This window comes from Micromesistius poutassou, assembly GCF_964030765.1.
Source record: "Micromesistius poutassou genome assembly, chromosome: 3".
Classification (NCBI taxonomy): Eukaryota; Metazoa; Chordata; class Actinopteri; order Gadiformes; family Gadidae; genus Micromesistius; species Micromesistius poutassou.
The window spans coordinates 21,841,312-21,858,811 of NC_140273.1; the positions used below are offsets into that span (position 1 = coordinate 21,841,312).

At 43.0% G+C, this 17,500-nt stretch overlaps 1 protein-coding gene across 2 annotated transcripts in view; it reads left to right on the forward strand.

Annotated features, from left to right (window-relative positions):
- Nucleotides 1-2,302: 2,302 nt before the first annotated feature.
- Nucleotides 2,303-17,500, forward strand: part of vegfc (vascular endothelial growth factor c) — a 54,143-nt gene continuing 38,945 nt past the window's right edge. For both annotated transcript variants that reach the window (XM_084466235.1, XM_084466236.1), the window contains exon 1: nt 2,303-2,679. In XM_084466235.1, the coding sequence (XP_084322361.1) occupies nt 2,560-2,679 (120 nt within the window). In that variant the 5' untranslated portion in view covers nt 2,303-2,559. The remainder of the gene's footprint in view (nt 2,680-17,500) is intronic.

Below are 17,500 nucleotides of genomic sequence, written 5' to 3' on the forward strand. Positions count from 1 at the left end.
GACACTGGTCAGTTTAATGACACTGATCAGTTTAATGACACTGGTCAGTTTAATCAGTTTAATGACACTGGTCAGTTTAATCAGTTTAATGACACTAGTCAGTTTAATGACACTGGTCAGTTTAATGACACTGGTCAGTTTAATCAGTTTAATGACACTGATCAGTTTAATGACACTGGTCAGTTTAATGACACTGGTCAGTTTAATCAGTTTAATGACACTAGTCAGTTTAATGACACTGGTCAGTTTAATCAGTTTAATGACACTGGTCAGTTTAATCAGTTTAATGAGACTAATCAGTTTAATGACACTGATCAGTTTAATGACACTGATCAGTTTAATGACACTGGTCAGTTTAATCAGTTTAATGACACTGGTCAGTTAAATGACACTGGTCAGTTTAATGACACTGATCAGTTTAATCAGTTTAATGACACTGATCAGTTTAATGACACTGGTCAGTTTAATGACACTGGTCAGTTTAATCAGTTTAATGACACTGATCAGTTTAATGACACTGATCAGTTTAATGACACTGGTCAGTTTAATGACACTGGTCAGTTTAATCAGTTTAATGACACTGGTCAGTTTAATCAGTTTAATAACACTGGTCAGTTTAATCAGTTTAATGACACTAGTCAGTTTAATGACACTGGTCAGTTTAATCAGTTTAATGACACTGGTCAGTTTAATGACACTGGTCAGTTTAATGACACTGATCAGTTTAATCAGTTTAATGACACTGGTCAGTTAAATGACACTGGTCAGTTTAATCAGTTTAATGACACTAGTCAGTTTAATGACACTGGTCAGTTTAATCAGTTTAATGACACTGGTCAGTTAAATTACACTGATCAGTTTAATCAGTTTAATGACACTGATCAGTTTAATGACACTGGTCAGTTTAATCAGTTTAATGACACTGATCAGTTTAATGACACTGGTCAGTTTAATGACACTGGTCAGTTTAATCAGTTTAATGACACTAGTCAGTTTAATCAGTTTAATGACACTGGTCAGTTTAATGACACTGATCAGTTTAATCAGTTTAATGACACTGATCAGTTTAATGAGTTTAATGAGACTAATCAGTTTAATGACACTTTCACAGATTTCTTGAAAGTGACTAGACGAGGACCCCCCTGAAGGCCTTGGGGGGCAGTGACCGTTATGTTTTGTCATAACAGCGTTGGGGGCCGGTGACGTGTGGGCTGGCGTGCGTCCCAGCACCACGGACTGATCTGTGAGGTCTGGGGGCCCGCGGTGGCCCCACTAGGCCGGGCCAACCATAACACCGGCCCTGCTCTGACCACACAACACATTGCTGTGATTCATCGCTGTGAATCACATTCCCACAGGCTTTGGCTTACACATCGCCTTGAGAATCATAGAGACACACACACACACACACACACACACACACACACACACACACACACACACACACACACACACACACATAAAGAGTACACACACACACACACACACACACACACACTTAGACACACACACACACACACACACACACACACACACACACACACACACACACACACACACACACACTTAGACACACACACACACACACACACACACACACACACACACACACACACTTAGACACACTAAGACACACTAAGAAGGACAACTACGAGTAGATATCTGAGTACAACAACAATGCATAAAAGTGAGCACATTTAACAAGTAACGTAAACAAAACCCTAACATCTGTAAATCTCAAAGTCGTGCTTGCTTGGCACAATGTCATCGGCTAGATTTGTTATCCCCATATCATCAACATCTGCTCAGAGAAATCCACTCTAAACTACAAAGGGAGAAATGTATCATATTTATCTGAAGAGATTATTTAGGCCTACAATATGCTTTTGCTATTTCAATTATTTTAGGTATTTTACTGCAGCAAACCATTCCATTGAACCTCTTGTAATGATAATTAGATATATAGTTATGGTTGTGCATAGGCTATAGACTAGTCTATAGACTATATAGGATTGCCGAATTCCTGACCCCCAGAGACTTGACGTCATTCAGTAACCGATCTGCACGGTCATTTAAAAGGTTAATTTCTTACAGCAAATGAAAGAGAAGTGTGACGGCGTGAAACTTGGTGATAAACCTGCCATTCATCATTCCCCCTGGTCTCGCCTCCTACTCCCCTTGTCCCGCTAGCTCCGTTCTCATTCGCTGAGCGCTCCTCTGTCTGTACCGGCCCCCCCACCCACCCCCCCACCCCCCCCCCCCGTCTCCTCAGGCTGGACTCACTCACACGTGTGAACCGCTGCAGAGCTGAGGGCACACGTCAGGGTGAAACTTGTTGCGCGTCGGATACTTTCCCTGAATGAAGTGGGCTCCAATACTACGTCGGCCGCTCCAAATCCTATCGCCGGGACCTTGAAAGCCGGAGGGCAAAGCGGTGTAGACTTCCACACCACCACCGCAGGACTAACCCAAGCAGAGAGACGGGACTTTAACAGGAAAACCTGACCCCCGTGCCGGGACCCCCACAACGGATTATCACAGCCTGGAACTTTATAAGCCATGCATTTACCCGGAGTATCGGTGGTGCTCGCATACTTGATCTGCAGCAGCCTGGCCAGTGACGAGTTCAGCCAGCCAGACTACTATGAGTACTACGAGCAGGACCAGGGAGACGAGCCGGTACGTACAGAGCAGCGTATGGTGCTGCCTTGCTTCACGGTAGCCGCTGACACCGTCCCAGTCCCAGATGTGCAATCTTTCTTTTTCTTTTTACACACACACACGCACACGCACGCACGCACGCGCACACACACACACACACACACACACACACGCACACACACACGCACACGCACACGCACACGCACACGCGCGCACACACACAGCCATACGGACTCGCACACACTTGAGTTTTATTTCACTGAGCAAAAGATAACACGTGATTTACCGCTAACAGCATGAGTAACAGCAGTAGGAGTTACTCCACTATGTTAGGCAGCGCTCTGGCCTGAGTGGGTTAGTGATCACACCGAGTGGCGCTTTGTATTGATCTGCAGCACGTGTCAGGTTAAGGTCAATCACCCCGACCAACTTGGTGGCCGGTTGACTTCATCCTCATCGTGTTAACCATTCCTGAAAAAATCACGAAGTCATTACAAACAAATCTAAATCGATGTGTGGACTGTCGTTTGATCCAAACCTTTGGGCTCACTTGTAGCCGCTCCGTTTGCGTCTTCGCTTCCTGTGCGTTATAAGCGCTTTCCAGAGCACGTGATTAGGATATAGAGAAAACACTGAACACACACAGTCCTAAACACAAACAGAGAGAGAGAGCGATAGAGAGAGAGAGAGAGAGCGATAGAGAGAGAGAGAGCGATAGAGAGAGAGAGAGAGAGAGAGAGAGAGAGAGAGAGAGAGAGAGAGAGAGAGAGAGAGAGGTTTGATTGTTTTGGAGAGAGTTGGAAAGAGTGGGTTTATATAAGCCAATGGAAGCAGGTGTCAGATGGTCAAGTGCGCTCTGTCTGTTCGTCTCTGTGTTCTAGTAGTGGGTTTCTGTATGTGTGTTTGAGAGAGCATGAGAGAGCGAGAGAGAGCAAGAGAGAGAGAGAGAGCGAGGCCATGCTTGTGAGTGCAGTGCACAAAGTCTTGTGTGGACATGAGTAGCCTGTAAGCTTGAAGCACAACCAGGCCATTATTTGATCACACCTAGTCTCACAGTCTGAGTTAGAGTTGCCAACTCTTACGCATCTGGCGTGACACTCACGCTTTCAGCATCAATCTCACGCTGTCACGCACACGCAACAAATGTCAAAAAAACAAAAAAAACAACTACCGTGAATTTTCTGTTGATGACTTGACTAGACTAGACCACAGCGTGTTCTTTTTAATGAAAGGGGAGCGGTTTACGACGTCCCCTTACAACGTTCTCACAGCGCTAAATTGCAGCGCTGCCACAGTCCCCCCCCCCACCCCCCCCCCTCAACAATTCAATTCGGATTTTACAGAGTCTCACTCCAGCCAAAAACCCAAAGTTGGCAAACATGGATTTATAGATTCATATTTAAAGTCGGATAGCAGACGAGCTCACATCTGGGTGAACGGGGTGTGTTTCACTTTACGCGTCATATTTGTTTCGACCAATCAAGTTGCTGGAGGGATCTGTCATTTACAGACATAAACTTGGCTGGAAGGTGAACAAGTCTCTGTAAAGGTTTCTAATCAACATCGTATGGACTGCCTACTGCGGAAATACACCCTATCTAAAGGCTGCAGCCACTCGCGCAACAATCCCTTTCCCTATGTTCCGTAAGCAATCAGCCAACACAGTGTAACTCCGCCCCATGCAGTTCTCGGATTCCGGCCCAGGCTCTGTGCCGTTGCCGCCAAGAAGTTCAGCTATAACATATTCAAATTTATTGATCCTAGATTAGATCTCACGGTATCACACCCCACACTTGGTCTGTTTTTGAGAGCATTTATGGTTTTGTAGTAAAATGTCAACATCACTCACTCAAGAGTCAACGCTGGAGAGAGACTGTCTGTGTACGATTGGGCCCCTCAGAGTGAGTTGGCAGGAGACTTTCAGAATTCAAAAACTCAATAACAATGTTCTGTCCTCTCTGAGTACTGGCTGCATTTTTTATTTGCACAATATATTAGTTCTGGAATATTAACATCATTGAAATCACTATCGATCAGCATTGACTACAGATATGTCCAGGTCATTTAGGAGCTACTTGAGATGCTTAAAATGTTAATGCACTTTTTCAACCCTTTTTAAAAGTATTATTAAAGGGACAGTGGCTAGATTTGACTGGCATCTAGCAGAAGGGACATGGCCATGTCTCTACAGGAGCCCAGGACAGACAGACAGACAGACAGAGAGTGGTTAAAAACACCTGTACATACATTCACGCGTGTACATTTTGGGGGATTTTTGTTTTGTTTTGCCAAGAGTTGTAGGAAGGATGTGTTATCCCCATGGCTATGGCCCATTTGTGATTATTTTTGTTGCGTTGTTGTGAAGTAGCGTTAAAATGACAATGGCAATGTTGATAATTAAAAGGGCCACACACACATCAGTGTGTGTGGCCCTTGTGGCATTAATTTTATTCACACCAAGGCCGATTTGTTACGGTCCTAGCCAGTGAATAAATCTGTTTATTCCACGGCTCTCCTCAACGCTGTGGAACGCTCCGTTCACTGGCATGAGCCTTCCCGACTTCTGGTGGTGAATTATTTTTCAATAATGACCGTTGCTAAGCACATAATGACCACTGTCAAGGAAAGTGGATTTTTTTGACGTCTTTCCTATCACTCCGCAAGCAGTCCGGTAACTTATGAACCCCAGCGGATTCGGTTGCTAAGCGACGTCACCGTCTTTGGCGGACTATTTCTCTGCTGATGAACACTACGAATGGTAATTGTAAAAAGACACACACCGTGTGAAGTCATTTTTTGGTTTTGGCAAGTAACCGTGTAATAAGGTCGCCGGTCATTATCTAAAACAAGCCCCGTCAGGGCGGAGAGAGACACCCCCGTTTCGCGTCGGTGTCCGGTTCGCCCTGTCTGGGCTTATTTCCCGATAATGACCGGCGTTCTGTACGTTATCCCTTACTTAACCGATCAGATTTGGGTATGTAAGTTGTAGGACAAGGCAAAGGTAACAGCCTATTTATGTTTCGCAACAGACATTGTTCTAACTGCATATGTTCTAACTGCATATGTTATATGTATTGATCATTCATCTCGATAGATAGATATGTTTACTTGACTTACTGCGGTACAAAATGATTGATAGCCTATTTTAGAACAACAACCTCAAGAACAAATGTCTTCTAAACATGCGTGCATTAAAGAATGACGACCCACTTATCATATCCCCCTCATCCGAAACAAACAGCCATCCGCTATATTATTTTACATTAGGATTAAAAAGTAAAAGTCCAGTATAACTGAATCCTCTAAATACATATTTTGGTGAAAGGACGCAGTCTAAGCTCTTCTTCACTGAGCTATACAGCTCGAGTAATCCAGATTTTTTTCACCGCCACGATTATATAGGAATAGTTCTTTCTTTGTGTATCCGAAATACTCCCACACTGACGACTGACTTTTTGGACGGATACAAAGCTTCAGTCCTTGGTCCCTCAGCCATTGTTTAGCTAATGTAGCATAGCCCCCCTCAAACACAAGTGGCGCTCTCGTGACAGCATGTGCCGCACAGCCCATTGATGTTCAGAACACCATCGAGTTGTTAACACAGAAATGGTTTGGGGTGGTCAGAAAATATGGCCATGCATAAACAGAAAGTGATGTATGATATTTTTTTATCTATATAACAGAATTGCTCAATCATAACATTATTTTTTCCTGGGTGCCGGCAGAACTGCCCCACACTGTAATGCAACAATATTTTAGGAACAATGCTGTTGTTTCAGAACAGAGACTGAAATCAAAGTCAGCCCTGTTTTTCTCAGCCAACAATACGATAGAAATGATTAATCATTTGAAAGTCCATCTCCTGAAATGCCCATGAAATAATGTGCTGTTGTAGAACAACAGAGACTTGTTTATTCTGTCCTGTATTCCCCTTCCTTAAAGATTTGCTCAATTCCCTCCAAGTCAACATAAGCTGTTTTCTTTGAAATCTGATGAGTGCAGAAAAATGATGAGGCTTTCCATCAAGTGCAGCCAGAGCCTCCAACCTGCCACCTGGCCTACAGTCCTTACAATCCACCTCCCACCCCTCCTGATTCAGATTAATGTGGTGGAATCTCCCTCTCTCTCCCCCTGCTTAGCTTCTACAAAACAGTTACTTCATCATGCCCACTATAAATAGGACATGATCCACACCCCCCACTCTCCATTTCTCACAGCATGCTTCAGCCTCATCTGGCCTCCATTATGCTCCTTTTCCCTGTACCCATCTGACACTCTTCTACTTCGACAGTATTCTGTCCAACAGCAACACACACCCAGAAACACATCGGGGATAACGTGTCAGGAAATGATGGTTCCATTTCTATCAGGAAACAGACAGTCAACAGCTGATGATGCTCAACAATAATGTGTTTCAGAAAGATGGTCGTTCCGTCAGTTAGGACTAGAGAAAACACAATGTTCACTATCTGCAGAAACAACATTTAAAACTACTTCTCAATCATTTAAATTCTCAACCTTTAAATATATATATATATATAATATTATTTATAGGCCCTTGTGTCATCCCCTGCTTAAATGACATGGTTCATTTAAAAGTGTTACTATGAGGAAGGATTACAGAGGATTTCAGAGGATACACACATCAGAGGATAATCTTAGCCATTTTAAATCTAGAACACTAACTATTCTTCTTAACCATCGCCAAATACAACAATTCACCCTTAGCAAAATACAACTGGCCGAGGGAACTTTCATTAGGGGATATAAAGGAAAGCATGATTACCTAGACAGACAAGTAACAACTATTGATTCTGTTAAATAATCAATAAATTACATTTTATTTATTTTGATGTTTAAAATATCAAGTTATGTTTTAGAAATTATGTTTCACACAAACAACCAGTTTCCTTTTGTTATCTTGCTCGGTCTCCCCTTGCTACCTGGACTACCCTCCAGTGGAAACGTCTACAAAAGTCATCTTAAAATTTGCCCTCCACTTAAGAAATCCATCCATGAAAAAAGTCAACATTACAACAACACTGGTCAATGCTGCATAAGATGGAAATATATAACTATATAAAGGGAGGAATCAGTTGGTTCATATGCATTTGATTTGAAAGACCTTCTTTCAATTCTCTGAACTGCGCCATCTGTTCTAGACCAATAGTCAATCTGCACCGGCTGTCAGATTCCCAATACAAGGCCATGAATCTTTGTGCTTTATGGACAATGTTTTTGTAATACTTTTGAAGCTTTCCAGGTGGGTCTTGTTAAGTTCTGCTTTGCCTTGTCACACATACACGATGTGAGGAATTGGTCCAATATTCCTTATACTTCATAATAAAAGAATAAAAACAATATCCACTATCTGCAGAAACAACATTAAATGTTGCCAGTACTCATCTTCTCTCTGCACTAGATCACCAAATATCAATGGTGTGTTGCGCAACAAACACCAGGACTGAATGGCACTCAGGCCCAAATCGTTACCTCCATCAAATAACTTTACTGTAGGACGACGATTTCTCCTCTCAGTTTAGCCACAGTGTAATGGCTACCAGCAAGATTCACCTTCTCCCTTTAAGAAATGTGTGGCAAGTTATATCGCTAGGGTTAGGTTATTAAACTTCAGAGCTTCCTACATTTATGTATTTATGTAATCCATGGGGATTTGTGTGTGAGACATTTTCAATTTGCCTTGACTTATTCATCCATGCATATTTAATTTCCTGAATGCACCTACTGATTCTAAATGACTTCCCAATCCACAGTAGCCTTTAAATGCTTATTATGTGATGCTCACACACACATCTGGAAGTTTGAAGTTTGGAGTCTTTATGCTTGGCTTTGGTATCAGTGGCAGTGGGAGGGGAAGTGAACGGCATCCAGACTGATTAGTAGTAGTGGAGATGGTTATCAATAGTGTTTTAACGTCTTTCTTTCCCAGTGGGGTAACAAGAAAATTCTATCAAAGACGATTTCTCTTAGTTGAGGGCCGTATTGCGTTGATCCTCACACATTCATCTCTCTTACACGCCGTGGAGGTGCCCGGGGTTTCTGTTAGCCGGCATTAACCAGCCAGTTGGCTGACTACAATTTCAATTGTCTGGTTAATATAAATCTTGATGGCCATCTTGGCCAGTAATAATCGTTTCATTCATATATATTTTTATGTTGTATATTTCTATTATTATTAGGCTATTAAATACAATATCACAACATTGCAATATGAAAATGTACAACAATTTAAATCAAGTTTCTTATGAGCATACTGGCACACTGGCAGATTGGCAGTGAATATGTGTGGGCGCTCTCTGAATGTACAGACTCCTACTGCTCTACATGGACTCACTCTCCACTATCTAAAGAAGCCCTTGGTGGTGACAGGCTACAGGGGCTTTCACACTGAGCTATTTGGTCCGTCTTAATCCAAACCTGCGGCCTTCCCCCCATCGTACGGTTCTGCTGGTGATGCTCCTTTGAACTCTGTTACGGAACAAACATGGCCGCTGGATAACAGGGGTCTCGCTCGGCCCCCAAGTGACCTCTGTTTCGGTTCACTGTTGGTGTGAACTTGATCCGACCATACTATCGGAAGCGAACAAAAACAAAGCATTGTGGGTTGAATGACCACTTTGGCGGCGAACTCGAGTGGAAAGGAGAATTTGATGAAAGGAGTCGTTCCATATGAAATGCTCAAAAAACCAAGGGTAGACCCCTATTGTTGACCGAACGCTGATGCTAGTATTTAAAGGTGTTGGGTGTCAGGCTCGGACACCGCGCTCATCGTCCAGTGGTGTCATCCTGGCCAATCAGGGGCCAGCAGCCTATTTACGTCACACAAAAGTATAAGATCTGCTCTCTTGGAACCTTGACGGAGGTGAGACTAAAAAAGTACCAGGTACCAGGTACCGAATTTTGGTGATCGAAACGCAAGAAAAGGCGGGCTGAGTCGAGGTGAGTTCAGCTGGCACTGTCGTTGGAAAAGGGCCGTATGTGACCCCCGAAAAGTCCATGCTCGAGTGATGTACTTGGGGGTGGGGCTTGCAGCGCTGAACATATCTGATTGGTCTAGTACTCTTTTCTAGTAGTATTTTATTTCAGCCATTTCAACATCTGCTGCTGCAGATTTTTTTTGTTCACTTCGACCTGCAGTACATCACACACAATCCTATTATTGCATCCATAGCGGTAAACTCAAATAATAATCACTTTCCTTTATATTAATTGATCGTTCATCTTGATAGCGGTCAGCGCTACAAGCCAATGTTTACTTGCACTGTGGTACCTGAATATAGGTTGCTTTTGATAACATGACTGTGTGCAGTCGTATTGGATACCAACTTTCCTCAAAAAGAGGGCTTTGGCCAACAAGTTCTCGAACAGGGAGTCCACCTTAAAAAAAACAACGTCCCCAAAACATGCATTAAAGAATACCCACCCACTTATCACAATCCCCTATATCTGCGAACTGCCCTTCACTACACTCATTTCCACTTTGAATAAAAATCAACCTAATAATAATACTTACAATAGAGACCTCTTAATACATAGAATATTTTGATCAGAGTAGGCTACGGAACATACACTGGTTTTCACTGGCTACATCAGATGGTTGAATCCATCTGTCTTTATCACTGCAGCGATTCGTAAAGGAAAGGAAGGAAAGCAGTTTTGTGTAATATATCCAGCAGGATTTATTACACAAAATGAGAGCATCATTGCAAAAGTGAATGCGGCACAATGATCGTTTCATCTAGATAATCTTGTAATTTGAGTAATCACCATGCCCTAAACCAATCTTCAGTACACTGCCAGGCTGCCCATGGTGGCTGGGATTGAGCAATACCTAGCCAGCTGTCTAAACCTCTTCTTTGGTAAGCCTGCAGCCTGGTAATAGCTAGCTTTGTACATGTCCCAGGCTGCCCAATATAAGAGCTGTTTTTTCACGCCCATGGTCTAAGTTGCTGATGCATTATAAACACAGTCCATGGTCAGCTCCTATGGGCAGCCTACCTCTATAAGCCCCTCTCCGGGTCTAGCAGATCAATGCCAGGTGTGTTTGGGGTGTTTAAGGACACGTCCTGAGCGCTGTTGTTAAACCACCTCTCCATTACATGGGAGTGTTTGTAAATGGAGTTAAAAATACACGTTTTTTTAATTTATTTTTTTCAGCAGTAGTCCATGGCAAAGGTGTTAAAAAGGTTTTCCTACAACAGGACATACTGTTTAAATATTGGTAAAGGAAACATATATGTTAAAAGCTGTGAAGGCAGAAGGGCCAAATATAAATATAGAAGAACATTGCAACATTGCAACATTGGGATGCATTAATCATACATTGTTTTAATTGGTTTCTGAAAGTGTTTAGTAGATGTGATTTGGAGTTATTTCCACTCTATTCCACCTCAGACAGACCAGGCTGGCGGGCTAAAGGCACTTGTCTCCTCACATAGACCCCATAGTGCCATTAGTGATTAGCATTGGTTCTTTTGTTGATGAAGGCTTAAAGTGGTGCTGAAGCTAAGTCATGGAAGAATTTGCATACCAAGTTTGCATATTTTATTAGGTTTGAAATCTTTTTTTTAAGAATAGGGTAGTGGGTAATTTCCAGATCTTTTTCCAGTGCTTTGAGTGCTTGTTTGTATAGTGATTAAAGTGGTTTCAGCATACTTTGATTGGCCTCTGACCAGCTTGTTAAACAGATGTAGAAACATCTTGACGGCATCTGTAGATATTTTTTTTAATGGATCAGAAATGTTCAAGATAACATTACCCGTTTACAGCTTTAACATGTAACAAAGGAGAGGTTTGATTAAATGAACAACCTTACATATCAATCTGATGCATTGATTGTTTGCCAGGAGTCACTAGTAGGTCTGTTGGTTTTGCAGAAGAACATGTTGACTGACACATTTTGTTGGAGGCAGCACTCTTTAAGCCATGTTGTGACCTGAGCCATTTAACTGATGAGCTTATCTGCAACATCTGACATGGTGCATACTTTTCAAGGTTTTCAAGTTCTCCAGATTGGTTGGCTCTGTGGCTCGCCTGGTGTGACCTGCTTCCCTTGGAGCCATCTGGACGTCGTCTGATGAAAACAGGTTTTGGAGATTTGACATGGGGCAGGGATCATCTACACATCTACAGAGCCATTTCAGCCATTAACTCCTCGCCAGGAGGACATGCAGAGCACGCAGCTGGTCTTCATTCTTAAATCAGTGCTTATTGGCCCTTTAATCTGTGTGTATTGGCCTTTTAATCTGTGGGTACTGGCCCTTTAATCTGTGTGTATTGGCCTTTTAATCTGTGGGTACTGGCCCTTTAATCTGTGGGTATTGGCCCTTTAATCTGTGGGTACTGGCCCTTTAATCTGTGGGTATTGGCCCTTTAATCTGTGGGTACTGGCCCTTTAATATGTGGGTATTGGCCCTTGAATCTGTTGGTATTGGCCCTTTAATCTGTGGGTATTGGCCCTTTAATCTGTGGGTACTGGCCCTTTAATATGTGGGTATTGGCCCTTGAATCTGTTGGTATTGGCCCTTGAATCTATTGGTATTGGCCCTTTGATATGTGGGTATTGGCCCTTTGATATGTGGGTATTGGCCCTTTGATATGTGGGTATTGGCCCTTTGATATGTGGGTATTGGCCCTTTAATCTGTGGGTACTGGCCCAGGTGACCTGGAGAGTCTTTGTACAAATATAGAATTCACAAAAGGTTAAGGTCTGTGGATATCCTCCATTGTAGAAAGCATCACCTTGTGTGTGAATCCCCTTTCAATCATGCAGTCTTACCCTGCAAAGTTACAGAGGATTCGATATCTGGGAAATCCTGAACAGGTAATCTGCCTGCTCAAGACCGAGTGACGTTTCCAGATCAATGTCTGTATAGCTGTGGTGTGAATGAAAACAGTCGCATGGCAGGGAGAGGCACGGAAAGGGGGACGTCCGTCTGATGTGAGACGCTTTCAGGTAGAGCGAGCGAACCAATCACAAGACTCTGCTGAGGATGTCTGTTAAACCTGACTGTTTATCTTATCAGATCACCCTAAAAACTGCTTTTTATGTGATCAGATAAGTGATTCACATATATTAATATAATCTGTTAGGAATGGTGTCTGGCCATCTGTGTTTTACCTCACTGTGTAGACCAGCGTGTGTGAGCCGGTCACCTCTAATCTAAGATTAGAAACCAGGTGGAAGGGATTATGCATTTGCCCTGGCCAATGCAACACACACACACACACTTTCTTGTGTGTTCTTGTCTTTCCTTTGTCCTTTCTATGCCCCCACTGTTGAAACTCTTCTGTATCTGTATAACATGCAGTGGCGATGGCTATGTTTGTACATGTGTTGGTTTTTGTCTGTCTGGGAAAAAAAAAAAAAAGAGCCCAAAAGTGGAGACAGATAAGGACAGGTTGAAGATGACACCTGGATATGGTTAATCATACATAGCTCCCTAGCGATTTAAATGTTATTTAAAGTCAGCGCACCCCAAATTGTCCTATTGTTTTAAACATGTTAGTATGTATTTTATGATCGTTGATGATTTGAGTCAATGCCCTTTTGTCACTGTTACTAAAATAGAAGCAAGTTGCATTCTTCGCGGTACGTCAAACTACCTTTAAGAAAGCACTTAAACAACCTTAAGATGATGAGGGTCTATGCTAACCAGTGTGTGTGTCGATGTGTGGAGCTCCATCTGGGCAGCAGTTGATGTCGTTTGCTGCATCCGAGAGAAGGTTAAGATTCTCGGACATTTGTAGTAAAACACTAGCCTTGTCATTACCAGAATCTCGTACTTTTCAAATTTCATTTGCACAGAGAGTCTGGCCTTTCTCCATTGACAAACGTTAACTCACTGAAGGCGGGCGTCTGTTGGAGTTTGAAACTATTAGATCTGCCCCAGTGCCGCTCTGGATCTGCCATAACCAATCGCTGACGTTTGACTACGACTCAAACCAGCGCACAACCTCAACGTCAATGTTCTCAGCCACTCCCTCTGTTTGCTGATTGGACGGCCAAAAAATTGGCTGCAGAAAACCTGCGAAAATATACCGCAAACCCAGACGTAGTACCGAAGGGAAATTAAAATTGAGCGGAAGTACGGAGGCAGCGGAGCCAGGCTAGTAAAACACCATGATGTGTGGCATATTTCATACATAACACGCTGATACTCAACGACTTGTACTCGCTAAAATAAGAATGACAGGGTTGCCCTGGGCTGGAAACCATGGCTGGAACCCCTCCTCCCTTCTCCCTAAAGCTGTCGGCAAATAAATCTCATCTTGTTTGAATTCTTAAACACCTAAGATACACGGTGAACACACACAGACCACTGCATTCAGAGACCACAGGCTAGCTAAAACATCAGCCCTGGTTGTCAGAGGACATTGTTCATATGCAATACAAATACAAAGCATGTCTCAAAGGAGAAATGATATTAGAGTGCAGAGCTTGAAGTCCTCCGTTCGGAAAAAGAATGAAATCAAACAGATAATATCTTGAAGTGACAGTAGTGGTATTTGAGCACTTGCTAAGGTGAAGGAGAGTGACAATATAATGAATGTGTTGAGTTTATTTCAAATGGCTGCAAAGCAATCCATGTGTCCATGTATTTTGAGCTGTTATTACTACTACTACAACCTAAAAGTATGAATCATGCCATGCCGGGTTCAAATAGGAGAGTTGTTCTGAGGGTAGGCTATAAGGCAGTTTGGGCCATCGCAGAGAACAGCATCCTGAAGAACTCTGGTTCAGTTTATGCTTAAGCCACACACACACACACACACACACACACACACACACACACACACACACACACACACACACACACACACACACACACACACACACACACACACACACACACACACACACTAAACGTTTAATTTTTACACTGCCAAGTATGCCCGTTTTATGCCCGCCTTTTTCCCGCCATTGTCCACATTTACACTGATCAAGGTAATATACCGGCCTGAGTTCGCACCTCAATTGACTCTCTCATGACCTTCTAAAGGATAACCTATTTAAAAGATTGTTGTCCGCATTACAACTGAACCTGCAACCCAAAATGATCAGTTTGAAAATGAAAAGTTTTCACAAAAAATGTAAGGGTTTAAGTGCAATGATGCCACAACACACAAAGCACAACACAGACATGTAATACAACAAGTGTGTTGTCAAATCGGTCCATAATTACTATTTTTGAATATATTTTTGTAAATCTTTTTGAATGACATTGTTTGAAGCATTGTCTGGGGGGGGGGATGTTTAGCGAGTTATTGGTTGACTCTTTCATTGTTGTTTTCAGATGCCTCTGATGGTAAAACCTGACAAAAGATTACAATACGTTTATTTCATTGCCGTCTGGGAAATATCAATATCAAATTGTTTCACCCAATTAATCAATGGGTTCTGACTTTGACCTTGAAATATATAAATATTGTTGAAGAAAATGAGTGCAATGCATGCCATTCATGTCACCCACTCTTGAAATGCGGAAAAAGATTTCCTGAGAAACTTTCCTTAGGGAATACACACTAATTTTGATCAGAATCAATAGACGTTTTTACACTGCCAAATATGCCCGTCTTATGCACGCCTTTTTCCTGGCATGGTCCGCTCGTTTATACTGTCATGGTCCGCTCGTTTATACTGTCCGAGGTAAAAGATAGCGCCCCAAGCGCCCCAATTGACACTCCCAGACCCTACACACATTGGCGGTTTCATTCTGATGCTCCGTGGTTCCGGTGGGGGGCGATGTCAAAATGAGTAGTTCTAACTGGAGAAGGGCATGTGTTCATTCTATTGAAGTCTAACACAATACTTTATTATATAGCCTACTATTGTTGTTTTGCCATTGCCATTTCACTATTTTCCTCAAATGCATGCGCTGAATAGTGACCTGGTTGTGCGTGCGTGCGTGCGTGCGTGCGTGTGTGTTGGGTTATCTGGATTATATAGGATGTAGCTAACAGTGATAACCAGATACAACAGTGAAATCTGAGAGCTGCTGACCATCATGGGAGAGAAGGTGATGCAGTCGTATAGACGGGGAAAGATGGTGCGAACTACGAGAAAGACGCAGAGGAACTTTCCTTACGATGCTTTTGTCGGGATAAAAAACAAAGTGGTCAGCAAAATAAATATGTTGCCGTTTTTGAGCTTGCCCTACACTGAGATGTATACTCACTCTTGCATGCGAGTCTCTTGAATCATAAAAAAGTAAAAACACTCGTAGTATGCAAATTATTCTAAAGAGATCGACCCTCCATGCATAGCCCCGCCTTCTCCAGTGAAATTGCCGGGCGTGCCAAGCCGCGACCGGACCGGCTTGGCAGTGTGAAAAGGCCTACAGGCAAGCAGCCTCATATTGTTGGAACTGTATTTCAGTAGCTGTTATTTATGGAGCCTGGGAGGTGACATGGGAGTCGTTTTCATATAAAGCGCGCGTGTCGATTTCTAACTCACGCTATAGTAAGTCACACACTCCCTTTAGTAAGTTGCACACGCGCCGTCCTTCGGAGGTAAAACCGAGGTCCTGACTCACTGAGGTCATAAAAGATCCCAGGGCACTTATCGCAAGGAGTAGGGGGTCCCCCGGTGTCCTGGCTAAAACTGCCCGACCAGGCTCATTCAATCTGGCCCCCTAATCATCTCCCTGTATATGATTGGCTCATTCATTAATTCCCTCACTCTCCACCTCAAGCTGGTGTGTGGTGAGCGTTCTGCCGCTGATTGGCTGCCGTGCATCACCCAAGTGGGTGCTACACATTGGTGGTGGTTAGTGAGGTCCCCCCCTTCACTGTAAAGCGTCTTTGAGTGTCTAGAAAATGCGCTATATAAATTCAATCAATTATTAAGTAAATCTCGCACTTTAGCAAAGCATTAGCGACTAACTGTAAGCACACGTGTGTTAGGGATTGCAAAAAAAGGACCCATGTGCAGACCGGATACTATTGGAAAAAATGTTTATTCCTTTTCTTTAGGATTTAAAAACAAAAGGGCAGACTGGTCAAAAGTCAAACTACGGAGTCAAAAATGTAACGCACAAAAGATCAAGGCAAAGTTCCAACACAAAAAGAAAAAAATCCTAAACAAAAAAAATCACAAGGCAGAGAATCCAAAGTCTTCCGGCAGAGCAGAAACAGGCAGAGCAAAAACGGGCAGAGTGTCTCACCAAACTTTGTGGTACGATCTGACAAAGAATAACTGGTGGGCTGAACTTAAATAACAGAGGGAAGGCAAATCATTGGCAGGGAGAAAACAAGGGACAGGGAAAACTCAATCAGGACAACGAGCAGCTAATGAGCAGGTGTGGCCAGGGCGGGGCACCAGGCAGGTGAGGGCGGGGTTCAGGACAAAAACAAAAAGCACATGGCAAATGCAAACAAAATCATTCACTGCCACAGAAGACCAGCAGGGCGGCCAGAGTCCATACAGGACACTAACAGCGCGCGACTTACTGAAAGCGCACAATTTACTTAAAGCGCGCGTGCGACTTACTAAAGGGCGCGATTTACTTAAAGCGCGTGTGCGACTTACTTAAGTGCGTGTTTTACATAAACACACGATTTACTTAAAACGCACGTGTGACTTAATTAAACATGCAATTTACTTAAAGCACGCGTGCGACTGACTTGAGCGCCGCTGCGAGTTCTAAAACGCTCAGGTGCTTTGTGAAAGAATCATGGGCTCCCGCTCTGTTTTACGTAGCAATCACGTCCTGGTTCTATTCGTTGATCTCTCTCCATTTGGTTAAACCTATGGCATCAATTATAAAATGTGTCTTATTTTGTGTGCAGTGGTGAAAACAACTTAATGCACAGGCAA